Raw genomic sequence first — 15,100 nt, 5'->3', positions numbered from 1 at the left:
ATGTACAATAACAACATGAATGTCTACAGATTTTTCAAAACAGGGATTTGTTTTGATTTTATACAAACCTTTGGGGGAATATGACTCATGAAGTTGAGATATCAGCAATGCTAGCAAAAGCCAAGAACAGTGATACAACGTATAAAGCAACAGCTTCTTTCTTATTTCTAACCTTCTTGTGAGCAGAGATTGACAATTCTCTCTGGAATTACTTAAGATCTGCTGTGCCATATATTTCAGCAGAACTTTTCATGGCTGAATGCATTAACAGCCAATGCAGCGACTCTGCAGTATAATGACAGTATTGCAAAAACTACCTTTTTTTGAGTTGTAACACAGTGGATTTTAAAATGTATATTATTTACGTCAATTAACATCAACTAAGTGAGACTTGAACAATTCTTTCAACTGACTTTTGCGTATACAATATGCAATGTAGTTATTAATGTAACTTACGAGACATCAGTGTAACTTATGAAACCACAAAAATATATTCCTCAGCTTAGTATGTATTAACAGTGGAAAGGAGACATCAAAAGCAGTATCACGAGGAACAAAATGGGATGTACTCCCAATGTTCTGGTAGCAGTAGTGATTTTTCTTTCATTTTACACGTAATAGTTTGCTTTGGCATCTAATAGTTTTTCTCTTCCTCAGATAACTTTTATGTGGATGACTTTGCTCGATTTACCACGTTGGATTCCAAGGATAAGACAGCTGCTGTCGCAAACAGCATGACCTACTTAACAAAGAAAGGTAACATCTGCAGTGGATCGTGAACCCAAACCTAATCTTACGTGTGTTTCCAAGCGTATAGACAGTATTCAACACAACAGATTGAGCCTTGTTCAGGCTTGTGGGTAATGGTGCAATCTAAGCGTTAAAAAGAAAGATTTTTTTAATAAGGCATGGCATCTACATGGAACAAGAACATTCCCCTCTTTAAATACAGCCCTCAGTGAATAATGAAGTACCCCCAACCTGCCCTTGCTGTATTGCAAAGGACCACCAGAAATGCAGCAGCATAAGCTCTGATCCTCGCTAGAAAAATACAAAAGTAGTTCTAGCTCTTGTCTTGTAATTCAACACTCAAGTTACTTGGATTCAGGAGAAAATTGTTATTGATGATCACGTAAGACAACACCTAACGTGGTCTGTTCCGGGTTCACTGCTCCAGTGCGTGTGCTGCTTTTTCAGTGATGGTATTGTTATATCACAGTTATACCTAAAGTCTCTTGTTAGCGTTAAAACGCAGCTGTACTTCTCCATGTAAGAAATGCATGCACAAACATAACACAGAGCTTAATCAGGCCCTTCCTGTGCCCATTTCTGTTAGGAATCACAAAGCAGCTGCTGTCATTTGAACCAATTGCTCTTGTTCCTGTCTGTCGTCTTTACTGGACTCTTACAAGTTTCCCCGGTACCCTCTCCAGCCGCCGCCACCTGCATGCACTGCCTTAAAAGTTCCCGTTGCCCCTGCTGTCTTGTGTTTGTCCTTGGTTAAGGTTCACTCACTTAGATCTGAAAAAGTTTCTTGCATTCCCTTTGTAGAGTATTAATTAAACCTACGCCTCTGCATGCTCATTTGAAAGCGTGCATTAATTTGCAATCTCATGGCTTGACAGTTTTGGGTCACTATCCCTTCTGTCACTTAAGGTATTTAATAACTAGTATGTATTACAGTAACGCTGTAGCACATTTTCTGAAATAATAGGAAAGTTATACATATTGCTGGCTCAGCAACAGTACTGAAATAGCATTGTCATGCTAGTTTTAAAGAGGGAAGGTAACAGAAACTAACATCCAAGTCGTAATGGCACGGCAGTTTTTGCAAAGTGTCTTCAGAATGATGCCTTCAAGGTATGGTATGAAACTGGTAATACGAAGTATAATTAGTGCTGCAGCATGAAAATGAAGCATCAGTCCATTTGAGGGGAAGAAAAAGTCGAAGCTTATTCTAATAAAATTATCACAAACTTGTTGCTTGTTGGACTCGAACTTCAGTTATTCAGTTATGCCCCGTACAGTGCTGCAGCTTCTTGATACACACTGGGATTACTATAAAATTATTAATGTCTCTCTCCTTTCCCCCTTTCCTTTCTGCTTTTTGACCAGGAATGTCTTCCAAGGAGATCTATGGTAACTCATGCTTTAGCATTTCGTATGTTTTTGTTCTGGGAATTTTCTGGTTCCTTTGTAACACTGGCTTTAGAACCATCAGGAAATGAAGAAAGCTCTTTAAATGCATGCTTGCTTCAGCACTTTTTTCTCTATACAAAACTGATTTTGTGATCTAACAGCTTCAGTATGAACAAGCGGTATGTCTGTACCCTAGCTGGAATCTGTTATTTATAGGTTCCTTAATAATTTCTCAATTAAAAAAGTAGGGGGGAAAAAAACCCCAAAATGCAGCTTAGAAACAGTGATGCATGCTGTCCCATATGGGTTTTCCGAATGAGATAAATGAAAGCTAAGGTAATACCAACATTCTTATTCTTGTCTTGCCAGACTTCATAGCTTGGCTTCATCCGTGTCTTCCCTATGTAATTTTACTTTTTTCGAATCCTTTGCATGTGCATCGTATTTCTCCTCCAAATGAGGAAAAACTGAAGATTTTCTTCCCTTCACCCTCAAATTTCTCCCACTCTTTTTTTTTAATTGCAGATGATTCCTTTGTTAGACCGGTTACTTTTTGGATTGTTGGCGATTTTGATAAACCTTCAGGGAGGCAATTGTTGTATGATGCAATTAAACACCAGGTAGGTAATATTTTCATTTGAACGGGTTAGCAGTGCCAGCAAAGCAGCAGGTAGAGGCTGGAAAAACACCGGCTGTGCTTCCTCCTGTTGCATGACCTCGGGAGACTGGTTCTCCTGCAGGGTCTCCAGTATCCAGCCTCGTCGTGTTTGTAGGGGGCTGGAGTACCGCTGGCCTTCCTGTACCAGGACAGAATCCCCTCTTGGCGCTATGCTAATACAGTAAAGAAAAGATGTACTTTTAAGCCCACGGTTCTAAATTTGAAGCTGTCTCAGTTTTGGTTTGGAGATGAACATGAGCGTTGCTCTCTGCTCTGTCTCATTTGTTCCAGGAAGATGACGGAATCATAATAATTGATAGCTTACTCTGCAATCCCTGTTTTGCCAGACGTCTGAGCAGTGGCCGTGGTCCCGTGTCTCTTATAAAGCACAGTATTATCTTGATTCCTGACACAGCGGTGCCTATACATAAACTAAATACTTGATGCTAAATTAGTTCATTTAACTTTTAACGTTGTGCTGTTATTTACCGGATTTGGAATCTGTTTTTCTGGTTAAGAAATACAAAGCTTTTGATACAGTGTTTATTAAGATAGATTTATTCTTCTCAGTTAAAACATACCTGAAATCTAAAATCTTCCTACTGCATGTTTTGTTAAACACAGAAATCCAGCAATAATGTTCGAATTAGCATGATTAATAATCCCAGTGAAGATCCAAATAGCCAGAATACACTTGTCGCTAAAGCCATATGGGCAGCTCTCCAGACACAAACGTCAAATAACGCCAAGAACTTCATCACCAAAATGGCAAAAGAAGAAATTGCAAAGGCACTAGAGGCAGGAGCCGACATCTTAGAATTTGCTGTTGGGGTAAGCATGTTTGCTGGTATCTATGAAGGAGGGTGCTTCGCCTGTTCTCCTAGTGACATTTTTAGTGTAGTATGTTCATATGCAAAAGATGCAGTAACAATGGCAAGTAACCCTGTTGGTTCTGGTGCTGTTGGTTTTTTTTGATCTGAAAGGTAAACTTACCTAAATATAACAGTCCATCTAAAAACAAAATAAATCTTCATACACATCAAAGCTACATAACTTGGAGAAGTCAAAAGGAATGCAGATTCAGTGACTCCAGTTGTTTCTTGGGGGGTTAAGAGAACTATAATCTTTCTAAAAACCTGAGAAAAAAAATAATAATCACATTTCTCAAAGTAAGTTTATAAAAGTTAGGCAAGAATCACTTCAGAACAGAAGAATGGAACAACTGGTCTAGGCAGCAACAACTACTAGGGCTGTGGCCCTTCACATCATAAGCTGGGATAATGTATGATGGTAACAGGCAAGAACTAGGTTAAAGATCACAAAGGAAAGAGGCCTGGGGACAAATGTTAGCAAGATACGGTCTTGAATGGAAACAAAGAAGGTGCATTTAAAAAAAGTGTGCAGAGCTGTACTTCCCATTTCAATGTTAAGTATTCTTTTCTTTCAGGGTATGGATACCAATATTTTCAAAGAAGCCTTTGAATCTCCCAGGGTGGATTTTATTCTGTCCCATGCTGTATATTGCAGAGACGTTCTAAAGCTGAAGAAGGGGCAGAGAGCTGTGATCAGCAACGGAAGGGTGAGATCAACTGGCAGACAGTAAAAGAGATATTCCACACATGGGAAGGAAGCAGACCTGGAGCAGCAGAGTCTCGGGATCAGACACAGAGCCTCAGCCTTCTTTAGGTCTCAGCAGTCTTTAGGACCGCTTCCAGTTTGATTTACTCCGACCTGCAGCAACCTTTTCTTTGTACTGTGTGCAGTTAGGTGTTGGTGTTTTGTACAAATTCAGATCTGTCAGTAGCAGAGCTGCTTTCAGAGTCCAGGGGTGGAAAGGGATGATACACGTGAAAGACCGTGCGCAAAATGCTGCTGTATCTGGCCCTGACCAAGGTACCTTGGTCTCTTCCAGCAGCTCTTTTTACAAGAGCCACTCAGATTGGGCAAATGATGTTACAGTAGTATTTCACTGCAAGCAATGAAACCCAGCTGTGTACAGCATTCAGTTTTCTTTTGTTGTCTGCTTCTTAGTTAGGAAAAAACCCCACAAGCACCAGTGCTTACTGTATACTTTAATGGGTTAAAGATTTCAAGTGGTGAGTTGTGGTATTCTATTTCTCTCATTAGCAAAATAGCAAGACTCATCTAGGTAGCTTTTAGACTTCTGCAGGCTAGAGGAGTGAGATTTGTTGGACTACTGGAATTGGCCTGGTACTCTCTTGCCCCTTCAAGATCTAGTATTGCGTGTGTAATTTAATATGCCTGATTTTTGCAAACCAAGCACCTACTGAAAGTTTTAAGCATGCATTTTATGCCTTGGTCTGGGACTCTTGGGTCTAAATAGTGAGACTGATGTGTTAAACTCTGCTGCTGTTAACATTAATACCAGCGTAAACAGCTGATACCCACCGAGACTGGGCTGGAATATTTAATACATCTTTGAATTTAGTTCCAGTGTAGCTTTAACCTAATAATGCTGATCCTGCTTTTTTTGTAGATTATTGGCCCATTAGAAGATGGTGAGATGTTCAATCAGGATGATTTTCATCTCCTTGAGAATATCATACTTAAGACATCAGGACAGAAAATTAAATCACAGATTCAACAGCTGGGATTCGAAGAAGATCTGTAAGTAAACATCAAGAAGCTTACAAAAAAGTGGTGGTACTCTGCTGATGTGACTTTCTGCAGCCTGGAGAAAGCTGTATCAAGTGCACTCTGGATAGGTGCTATGAACAAATAGGCATGTGTTCAAACGGTCAAGGCTCAGCTGCTCAGAGGGGAGAGTGAGAAAGGAAAAAGATGTAAATTATCTTTTTTTTGTTTAAAGTGCTTTAGTGGCTTTTTTGTAGCTCACAGTCTGCTGGAGGTATGGAGCTCTAAATGTATCTCCCAGACTGAGGGGGCAGTTCTGAACATACTGGCAGCCCCTCCTATGGTACCGTGCTCAGCGTTCCTCGTTCTTGATTCGTTTTCTGCATCCAGCAGCAACCTGCCAGAGCTGGGCCGTTACTTTATAATGGAAGTTGGAGGAGTTGTGTTGGCAGGAGCCTCACTGACAAGCAGCAAGAAACTGGGAAAATGCCCAAGTTTGTAGGAATTTACTACAGAAGCGTTCAAGTGAACATGAAACAGGAAATGTGATGGTACTCACTGAGACAGTCACAGCAATGTGGCCGGCAACAGGAGTTCAGGAAGTGCTTTCTTGGATTTGGGGCGGGGAGGGATGCAGGTGGACTGAAAAAACGCAGAATGAGCGTGGTGATGCATTCTGCAGGGGCTGGCTACATTCACTGCTGTGCTCAGCTAGATGAAGTTTTTTTCATGGTTTAGTTGACTCTGGTTGGTGATGTCTGTATGCAGAGAAGAGATGCTTGCTGCTGTGGGATGTGTTACCAAGTGGTACAAATTGCTGCACGTGATTACATTTATTCTTGAAAATGTTTTCTGTACCGCTTTACCTTTCTGCTCCTCTAAACGGAAGAGAAGCCTAACTTTTCATTAATATTAAGGCCTTCAGACTTCCTGTGGGTTTTTCCCCAGCAAAATCTTAATGGGCATGGTGTTTTAAACCATTTACCTCCAATATGTCAGGGTTTCACAACTCATGTAGGATTACTGCAGTACTGATTTAAAAGCAGAAAGAAGGGAAGAAAATGAGACACTGGAGTACACTTTCTGAATCCGTTTGCAGTTAAGTCCTGCTTGGCATATCAATATAAATATTACTTTAGTAATATTTTTCACTGTCAGTACTATGGAATGATGTAAACTGCTTTTTACTTTTTAAAAACAAATTAAAAACAAACAACAGGAAAAGAGGTAGATAAGAAAATGAAAATCATAGTTCTAGATAATTATTGCAGAAAGCATAGAGGTGAGCTAATCAAAATAAAGTCATCTTCGGGTTAGAACTGAAGTCTGTAGGCATGCGTTTGTCTGTTGGACCTCATAGCTAAGAAGATAGTTCCTCTCATATTTCGCGTTACATTTTTCCATCATGCTGCTTGACTGTTAAAGGCTGGTCAAGTAAGTTAAGCGTAAGGTCTTCTGTGCAGAAATCTTGTGTGATTCTGAATCCTAGGAGGACAGGCTCTCACAGCATTCCAAACACTTCTGCATCCATTGCTGTGTTGGGAATCAGAAGAGAAATAAGGGAAGAGGGTACAATTTGAACATAGGCTAGTTTTGCACAGAGCAGTGGGTTTTTTGGTTTGAATGCTGCCAAAGGTTTTTGAAAGCTTTTGAAATGATCTGCTGCATTGGAAAACACTGTAGAACTTGGCAGACTGCACCAGGCTTGTGGTTTTGGTATTAACAGTTCAAACAGCTGTCACTATAAATCTATGAGACTTACTTAATCTGTGAAAAGCTGACAGACCTTTAAGTTACAGTATTGCTTCTTGGCAAAGCTATGATGTACAAATCAGTTTTCATTGAACTTTCAAGAGGTTATACATTTTCAACATTAAATATATCCTTAAGATACTAGACTGAAAATTTATGGGAATAATAAAAAGGAAGAAGTTGTCAGAAGTAATTCTCTTTTAATGATAAGGACTCCTCTCTCTTGAGTCTCTCCATATACAGGATGGCTTCCTAGTTTTTAGTGTTGCAGTGTAGAAGGGGAAGACTGCTGTGAAACAAAGGTTTGATCTGAATAGCTTGCAGGTCTAAGAGAGGTTGGTGAAGTCCAGGAATGCAGTCAGTGCCTGTAGCAGGGCTGACCCCTAAAATACCAGCTGTTCTGTATTTGTTACAGAGTTAAACTCTTTGGTACCCTCAGTACCTAGGCTGCAACCTGTTTAAATTAATAGCACATTAACCCTTAAATATGCTTAATTCTTCAGAGCTAGTAGAGTAGAGAGGTAGTAAAAGTGTAAGTTTGTGTATCTGAATTCTGTCTGTCTTCTCTTTGGCTGCTAACTGGTAGAAATGTGATAAGTACACATATTTTCTGAGTATCTATAAACCTTTTTTTTTTTCCCTTTCCCTTTTTTCTTTCCAGTGCAAGTGACTTGGTAATGAAAGTGGATGCTCTTCTTTCTGCTCAGCCAAAAGGAGAGGCAAGGATTGAATATCATTTTTTTGAAGAACGATACAGGTATAAGATTGCTGGCATTTACTGAGCAATATGCTTTTCCTTGTCTTTTAACGTCCCAATGGTTTTAAGTTGCATTTAACTTTAAAAGAAAAAAAAAAAATCCAAGTAGCAATAGGGAAGTCCCCAACAGTCTTCAGGGCACAGTGAGATTCCAGAAATTAATTTTGTCTACATATAGCTATACCCATGTATGTGTATATGTATTTTTCTTCCTCTGTTTAGTTTCAGAAGGCGCATAGCATTTAGGAAGTAATCTGACTTCGCAATGAGATGGACAGTGTTTCTCCTATGTTTATCCACATGTTTGATACTTTAAAATTGTTTTCTCTTGTGTTTAGTGCAGTTAAACTGAGACCAAAGGAGGGGGAGACGTACTTTGATGTTGTGGCTATTGTTGATCCTGTGACCAGAGATGCTCAAAGACTTGCTCCGTTACTTTTGGTACGTATACAATGTTGTAACGCATTTTATGGCAATTTCAAACAATTGCCTCAGTTCTGTAATTTTGGAATGTTTGTCTTCAGCTTTGACTGGATGGTGACCAGTGACCTTCTGAGAATGCATCCGTTGCACAATACATTTATTAGTGGAAAAACTAATTACGCTATACTGCACACTAACAAGATCTCGCTTAGGTATTGCCTACATAGCTTTTAGTTTCACCATTTTAATGGTTTAGTTTGCAATGCCCTGATGAAGTTCTTGAGGAAGAAAGGGTCCGCATCTCAAGAAGAATGCCTGCAGTGTGAGGGGGCAAGTAACTGTTCTTCTTAAAACCACATATTAAAAGGTGGTTGTGGTAAAGCAAGTAATGAGAAGGGAGGACTGAGAATGAGCAGGTCATATGCCTACTTGAGGTCTTGTCTGTAAGAACAGTGGTCAGCTTTCCTAGCTAGCATTTTAAGGGATGTCTTTTTCTCAATCCTTTAGGTTTTGCATCAGTTGATAAATATGAACCTACGAGTGTTTATGAACTGCCAATCCAAACTTTCTGACATGCCACTGAAAAGGTAAGCAATACCATGCCAGGGTTAAAAAAAGAGAGAGAAAGAAGAACCCGCTGGAATGTGCAAGCACAGAAACACGCTCAAATGTCCTCTAGAAGTCTCAAGAACTGCTTTGAGCTTGTTTATATAATAGCACGATATCCCACAGAGAATCTGGGAATTGGTGGATAGCATGAGGTGATTCTGCTGGTTTACAAGTTGGACGCATTTTTATTTATGTAAGTTGAATAACTTACTAATCATTACGGTTGAGCCTTGCACATTCTGGTTGGTCCTTCAAGATGAAAATTCTGATCTGTTCTAAGGTCAACACAACCTGTTGCTTTGCACAAAGGCTCCTGTGTGGAAGAGGGAATACAAATGTTGTATCAGGCTTTTAGAGACGCCGGAGGTCTGGGAAAGCTGATGCTGTCAGCAAGTTCAACAAGAGTGAAACATTTGCAAAGTTTGGCAGAAATATGTTCTAACTTTTTCCTTCTGAAATTTCAGCTTTTATCGCTATGTTTTGGAGCCAGAGATTTCTTTCACAGCAGATAATAAATTTGCTCCAGGACCAATTGCCAAGTTTCTGGATATGCCCCATTCTCCACTGTTCACTCTGAACCTAAATACTCCTGAGAGCTGGATGGTGGAATCTGTCAGAACCCCGTATGACCTTGATAATATTTACTTAGAGGAGGTAAGAGAAATCAATGTGTTTAAATGGTGTTGGTCTTCCAGGGTTTATTTTTCTAATGGGAAAGAAATGTAGAATTTTAAAATGCTAATAAACATAGAACTGTGGATATTGACGCCTTTTATGTTTGCAGACCCCTAAACATTTTCTAGGAGGGACGCAGGTAAACCTAAGCTCAGAGACAGTAAGACTGCTGTTCTCGCTCATGGATGCCTCAACTACAATTTGAAAAATACTGTAGGCTTGAAGCAGAGCCTAGAGATGCTTTGAGTGTGTACGTGTAACATTTCCAAGTGTCCTGAGCTAGAAACAAAGAAACTCTTTGTTTGACATTAAATAACTTTTTCAATTTTTTTAGTTGAAAAATTCTTTCAGATTAGAGCTCCCTACAGCTAATGTCAGAACTGAAAATAAGCTTGGTATTTTTTAAACCTCTGTTTAGAAATTTTGAAGTAAGATCCAGGTCCTGTTCCAGTAAGTAAATTCTACTTGCTTCCCGTGCTCGGAGAAGCCACCCAGCTAGCTTTAGCTACCTGTTCATTTTCACAGCTTTTGTTACCGGCAAAGACTCCTGTGGCTAATTATTAACCTCTTGCTGTTAACAGTTAGCTTTAATAGTTTTCAGAAGATCTAGAAATGGTGAGCTACTAAGTGGTTACAAAATGCACTACACTAACATGTTTGGGTGGGCTCTAAAACACATACATTAGAAGTCAGAAAATCTATGTGTGATGCACAGTAGAAAATTTTGGACTTCAAGGTGCAATGTTAAATAGTAAAAATTAAATGAGGTGGTCAAATAGTCTTTTCCCTTGAAATAAGCCATTATTTAGTTGGCCTTGAAGAACTGCAGATATGTATTAAACCTGGTAATTTCAGATGTATAATCCCAGCCTATGCAGAAGATACCAGGCTGGCAGCTCTGGAGGCTGCAGTCCTCTATCCATTTGCAGACTGGGCGTGGCAGGACAGGCTTCCCCACCGATACGCTCTGGTAGCCCTGACCTGGAGGAACCACCTCTAGAGGGGAGAAGGATGTTCAGGCTCCAAAACCTGCCAGCCCTGGGCCTTGTCTGCTGAGACGGGCCCACAGCTGCGCAGGTGACTCCTGCAGTGCAGAAACTGTTCGCTGCGTGCAATGCCATTGTCAAACCCTTTACAAACAGGCCTCTGGAAAGCAACAGTCTGTACAACCTTGCGGTCGTTACACACGCGGGTTGCTTTCTCACTGAATGTTATGTTGTGAGTCTCCTCTTGCTTTTGCATCTCGCTGATGCTGTTTGGGAATGTGATGCAGTATAGTGGTAGAGTCTGATATTGCTAATCCTGTACTAGTTATTCACAAATCTAAGAAACTGGGTGTTTGTTGGTGGTGGGTGGGGTTTTTTTGTTGTTTGCTTTGTTTTGTCTGGGGTTATTTTGCTTTTCATCTCTTAACTGAACTGTAAAGCCATAAATGAACGACCAAATGGCTGATACTCGTACGCATTTTGAGCCTCTGATTGCAACACTGCCCCTTAGATTAACTGAAAACCAGAGAGAGAGGGGGATCAAGTGCTTCAGGCACTGGAAGCACCATCCTGAGCCTCCAAATAAATAGCAGCTTTGCTTTTGCAGGTGCACAATTCTCAATTCCTGATACGCAGTCTGTTGGTGCTATAGCAATTAAACTGTTGTTTTGGATGTGCAATGAGACAAGATGCTCTGTGAGATCAGACTAACGTTTTGCTTATGTAGTGTCCTCAGGCTACATCTGAATTTAGCCTGGCAGGGACCCAAGGGTTTTAGGGTTGTTTTTTCTTTTCTTTTCTTGGCGCTTTTGTTTGGTGTAGGAAGAAGGCATTGGTCTTTCTGACAGTACCCTAGGTAGGAGTAATGCAGAGCAAAACTAAATGTTTATTTCAGATAGTAAATATTAGAGGAGACTAGCTTTAAACAGGTTTAGATTCAAAATTCCGAAGCCCATCATATACCTTTTATGAGATGCCAGACTGATCACTTGGCAACAATCTCCAGTAAGTGTTAAAAAAATAAGATGGAAATGGAGCAACAGTGCTTCCCTTTTCTTACCCTAGCATCTTACCAGTTGAGATTCAAATCTTTTTCGTCAGGGATGCTCGTACCCATATGTGTGTGAAGCTCATCACCTGAAGGAGCTCACCTCTTTGAAGCTTTCTAGGTAAATTACTAAAAAAATTACTGTGGTAAAATTAAGTGTTATTTAATAACTATGGCTATTTTAGAGAGTAACTGAATCACTAAAAATGTAGTGCTTTAGAGCTAGTGCTGAACTCAGCAGTATCTTCTCCTTACAGGTGGACAGTGTTGTAGCTGCAGAATATGAATTGGAGTACCTGCTTCTGGAAGGACACTGCTATGATATTACTACTGGACAGCCGCCTCGGGGACTCCAGTTTACACTGGGAACTTCAACCAGTCCCGTTATCGTTGATACCATTGTTATGGCCAACTTGGTAAGCATTCAATGGAAACTGGCAACAAATTACTGGTCCTACAGTCAGTACAATCATTTGCATAAACCAGTGAGTATTTTCTAGTATGCAGGCTATAGATCTGTGATGTTACACTCCACAGTTGCTTGCAAATATATCAGAACCACATCATTCCTAACATGATGTCTGAAACCTTGCAGTGTGCGTATTTGTCTCTTACCTCTTTCAAGATGCACTCCTCTCCCTTCAACTTGCTGAGAAGGGTCTTCTGCAATATCTTAATATGATGCCGGTATTCTTCAGCAACCTCTTTCCAGGGAAGGTCAGACAGTTCTGCTTTATCTAGACAGGGTGCTCCTTAGACCATCCGCTCTGGTACTGTAAGCCTAGGTGGACAGTTGTCTTGTTCTGGGACGCGTGTCTTCAGGAGATCTGTGGAATAAATGGAGAGAGTCAGCAGAACTGGCATTCTAGACAACAAAGGAAGTATGAAAGAATGGGAATTGCTTAATTTAGTTGAGAAAAGGTGATGGAAGTCCAAGCATATGATTGTTCCCTGCAGCTGCCTTTATAAGGTTACTGCACGAGGGATCAGTCTGTTTTGAGTGTTCACACTGGGCAATGAGAAAGGTAATGGACTGAATTTATGGCAAGGGAAGCTGGCCACTGGAATATTTTCGTGCTATGTAATGTTAGTGAAAAATTGGAATAAATTGCCATTTTGGTTTTTGGAATCTTTAAATGTATTACAGAAGAAGCAAGGAAAAATATTCACTGATGCTGAATATTTATTTTAAAGTTCTTACACTCATTTTCTATTTCTCTGCGCCTTTTCTTAGCCAAAGTATATCCTATCATGATGTAGTATTTCTTATTGTAAAAAAGATGATGACCCTTATTTTACGTGTGATCACATCGGGCATATATGTGTTGGGGAATAAAGCTTAATGGCTTGGAGGTGTCTTCCTTCTAATGTCTGTACTACAGTATACAATGCTGTATCTGGGAATCCTCTTCCTCAGCTCAGTGTCTACACTGTGAAGGGAGCAGGAACATGCTCTGTGCTTTTTTTTTTTACATTTTTGTTATATTTTTTTTTAAAGCAGACTGGTTCACATATGGAACTGCATGCTTTTGGGGTCACTGAACAAAACTGGATGGGACACTGAAGCACCACTACACATGTCTGTATCTTCTAGAGGTGTAATCTAAATCACAGAAGAAAATATTCAGGTCTGGGACCTGAAAATTCATCAAGACTTGTACACAATATTTGAAATTCACATTGTAATTTTTAAAGTTCTGTAGAAGAGGTCTTTTGTAACACATAAATGATGTTACTATTTTCTGCAGTAGCTGAAGGACGTAATGCTTCAAAATTGATTGAAACTTTGTTCTGTAGACAGAACTTTCGTGAGCTGCTGCGTAGTTACCAGCTGGTGTTTTGAAATTCACTCACTCCTTCATGAAGGCAAACTTCTGCAGTAGAAACTTTGGGATTGCACTGTTCGGTCAGGACACTCTGAAGACTCCCTGTCATCTAACAAATAACGCTAGACCTTTTCATACTCCTGTTTCTTACGAAAAAAAAAAACCCAACGGTTTTGAGTAGAAGTTCTGGGTTTTTTCTCCTGTTATCTGGGTTTTTTAAGGCTTAATGGTTATGTTAATCAGCTGTCTTACAAATAACTATTTTCAGATATAAACCAGTCCATCAAAATACACGACTTAAAAACTTGTTTTTCTACATTTGCATTTTCTGGGAAGTGACAAATACGCTTCTTGGTTTACAGGGTTACTTCCAGTTAAAAGCCAATCCTGGTGCATGGACCCTAAGACTCAGAAAGGGTCGATCTGAGGACATCTACAGGATCTACAGGTAGGACAGTGAAAGTACTTCAGTATTTTTCTTGTGAAACTTTTGAAGTAGGTAGGCATTGTAATGTGTGGACCTAACAGTTCCCTTGCTAAAGTGTAGTGAACTGAACAGCAAATTACATTTCGTACCAAACATGAGTTATGTGAGATGAAATAAATGGATCCATTTAAAAAAACCCAGTAAGTATGTGTTCACATACATGTATTGTTACATTGCTGCATGTCTCAAACCTGTTTTGCCGTGCTAAGGTTTAATACCACGTAGAAAAATGTGTTGAAGAAGTAAAGAACACATTTCTACTTTGTAGTAAAGGTCAGCATTTTACTGTATTTTCAGCCATGATGGCACAGACTCTCCACCTGAAGCTAGCGAAGTTATTGTTGTTCTCAACAACTTCAAGAGCAAAATTATTAAAGTGAAGGTGAGTTTAAAAAATACAGTTGCTCTGAAAAATGACTGTTTGACCAATAGTGGGGAACAAACTTTGATTAAGGCCTGACGGTCCCTTGCTACACACAAACATCTGAGGCAGTTTGCACAAAGTTCACATCACAGTATCTGTAATGGAGAGAATGATCTCTGGACTTGGTGGTGGTTCTTTTCACCCAAGTGAGAATGACAGGTGACTGCTGCTCCTTTTGTATGCCCATGAGAGACAATTACGCTCCCATTTTACAGCCTCAGCTGTGCTTATGACTTAAGAAAAAAACAGCCAGTTTGGTGTGTCCTGTATATGTCTAGTAATAAACGTTCAGTGTATCCATTCAGTCATTGTTTTGTCTGTTACAGACAAATTTGACTCATCTGGTAATAAATTTTCTATCAATCTGATACAGAGTAGGTACGAATAAATTTTAAAAAAAGGGAAATTAATAATCTACTATGTGCCTTAGGGTTGCCTATCAGATAAAAACATAGCTGAAAAATTTAAGGAGGACAACTGATAGATAAGTGATGGTTATAACACACCTGGTTCACACTTCCTTGCAGGATTTACTTGTGCTAGAGTTAATTCTGGGACATCCTCCCGATTTGCTGCTTTGTCTGTGTGTCTGCTTTGGAGTTTCAGTGGCCAAGAATACCTCTTAGAAAGTGGTGTTGTGTTGGGTTTTGTGGGGGAGGTGGTCGGTTTGTTTGAGGGTTTTGTCTTTGCCAGTCTCCCTCGTCAAGGAGGGTCACTCAAA

The 15,100-nt window shown here is 39.9% G+C and overlaps 1 protein-coding gene across 1 annotated transcript in view; it reads left to right on the top strand.

Annotated features, from left to right (window-relative positions):
- The window catches only part of UGGT1 (UDP-glucose glycoprotein glucosyltransferase 1), a 47,350-nt gene that overhangs the window by 21,975 nt on the left and 10,275 nt on the right, over positions 1 to 15,100 (top strand). Inside the window, 13 exon segments of the mRNA XM_075417582.1 lie at positions 658 to 756; positions 2,116 to 2,139; positions 2,665 to 2,759; positions 3,422 to 3,628; positions 4,245 to 4,376; positions 5,295 to 5,425; positions 7,806 to 7,901; positions 8,240 to 8,342; positions 8,832 to 8,911; positions 9,398 to 9,587; positions 11,900 to 12,058; positions 13,831 to 13,916; positions 14,253 to 14,337. Coding sequence (XP_075273697.1) covers positions 658 to 756; positions 2,116 to 2,139; positions 2,665 to 2,759; positions 3,422 to 3,628; positions 4,245 to 4,376; positions 5,295 to 5,425; positions 7,806 to 7,901; positions 8,240 to 8,342; positions 8,832 to 8,911; positions 9,398 to 9,587; positions 11,900 to 12,058; positions 13,831 to 13,916; positions 14,253 to 14,337 — 1,487 coding nt within the window.

This window comes from Opisthocomus hoazin, chromosome 4 (assembly GCF_030867145.1).
Source record: "Opisthocomus hoazin isolate bOpiHoa1 chromosome 4, bOpiHoa1.hap1, whole genome shotgun sequence".
In the NCBI taxonomy this organism is placed as follows: domain Eukaryota; kingdom Metazoa; phylum Chordata; class Aves; order Opisthocomiformes; family Opisthocomidae; genus Opisthocomus; species Opisthocomus hoazin.
This window is presented reverse-complemented; position numbering and strand designations above follow the sequence as displayed.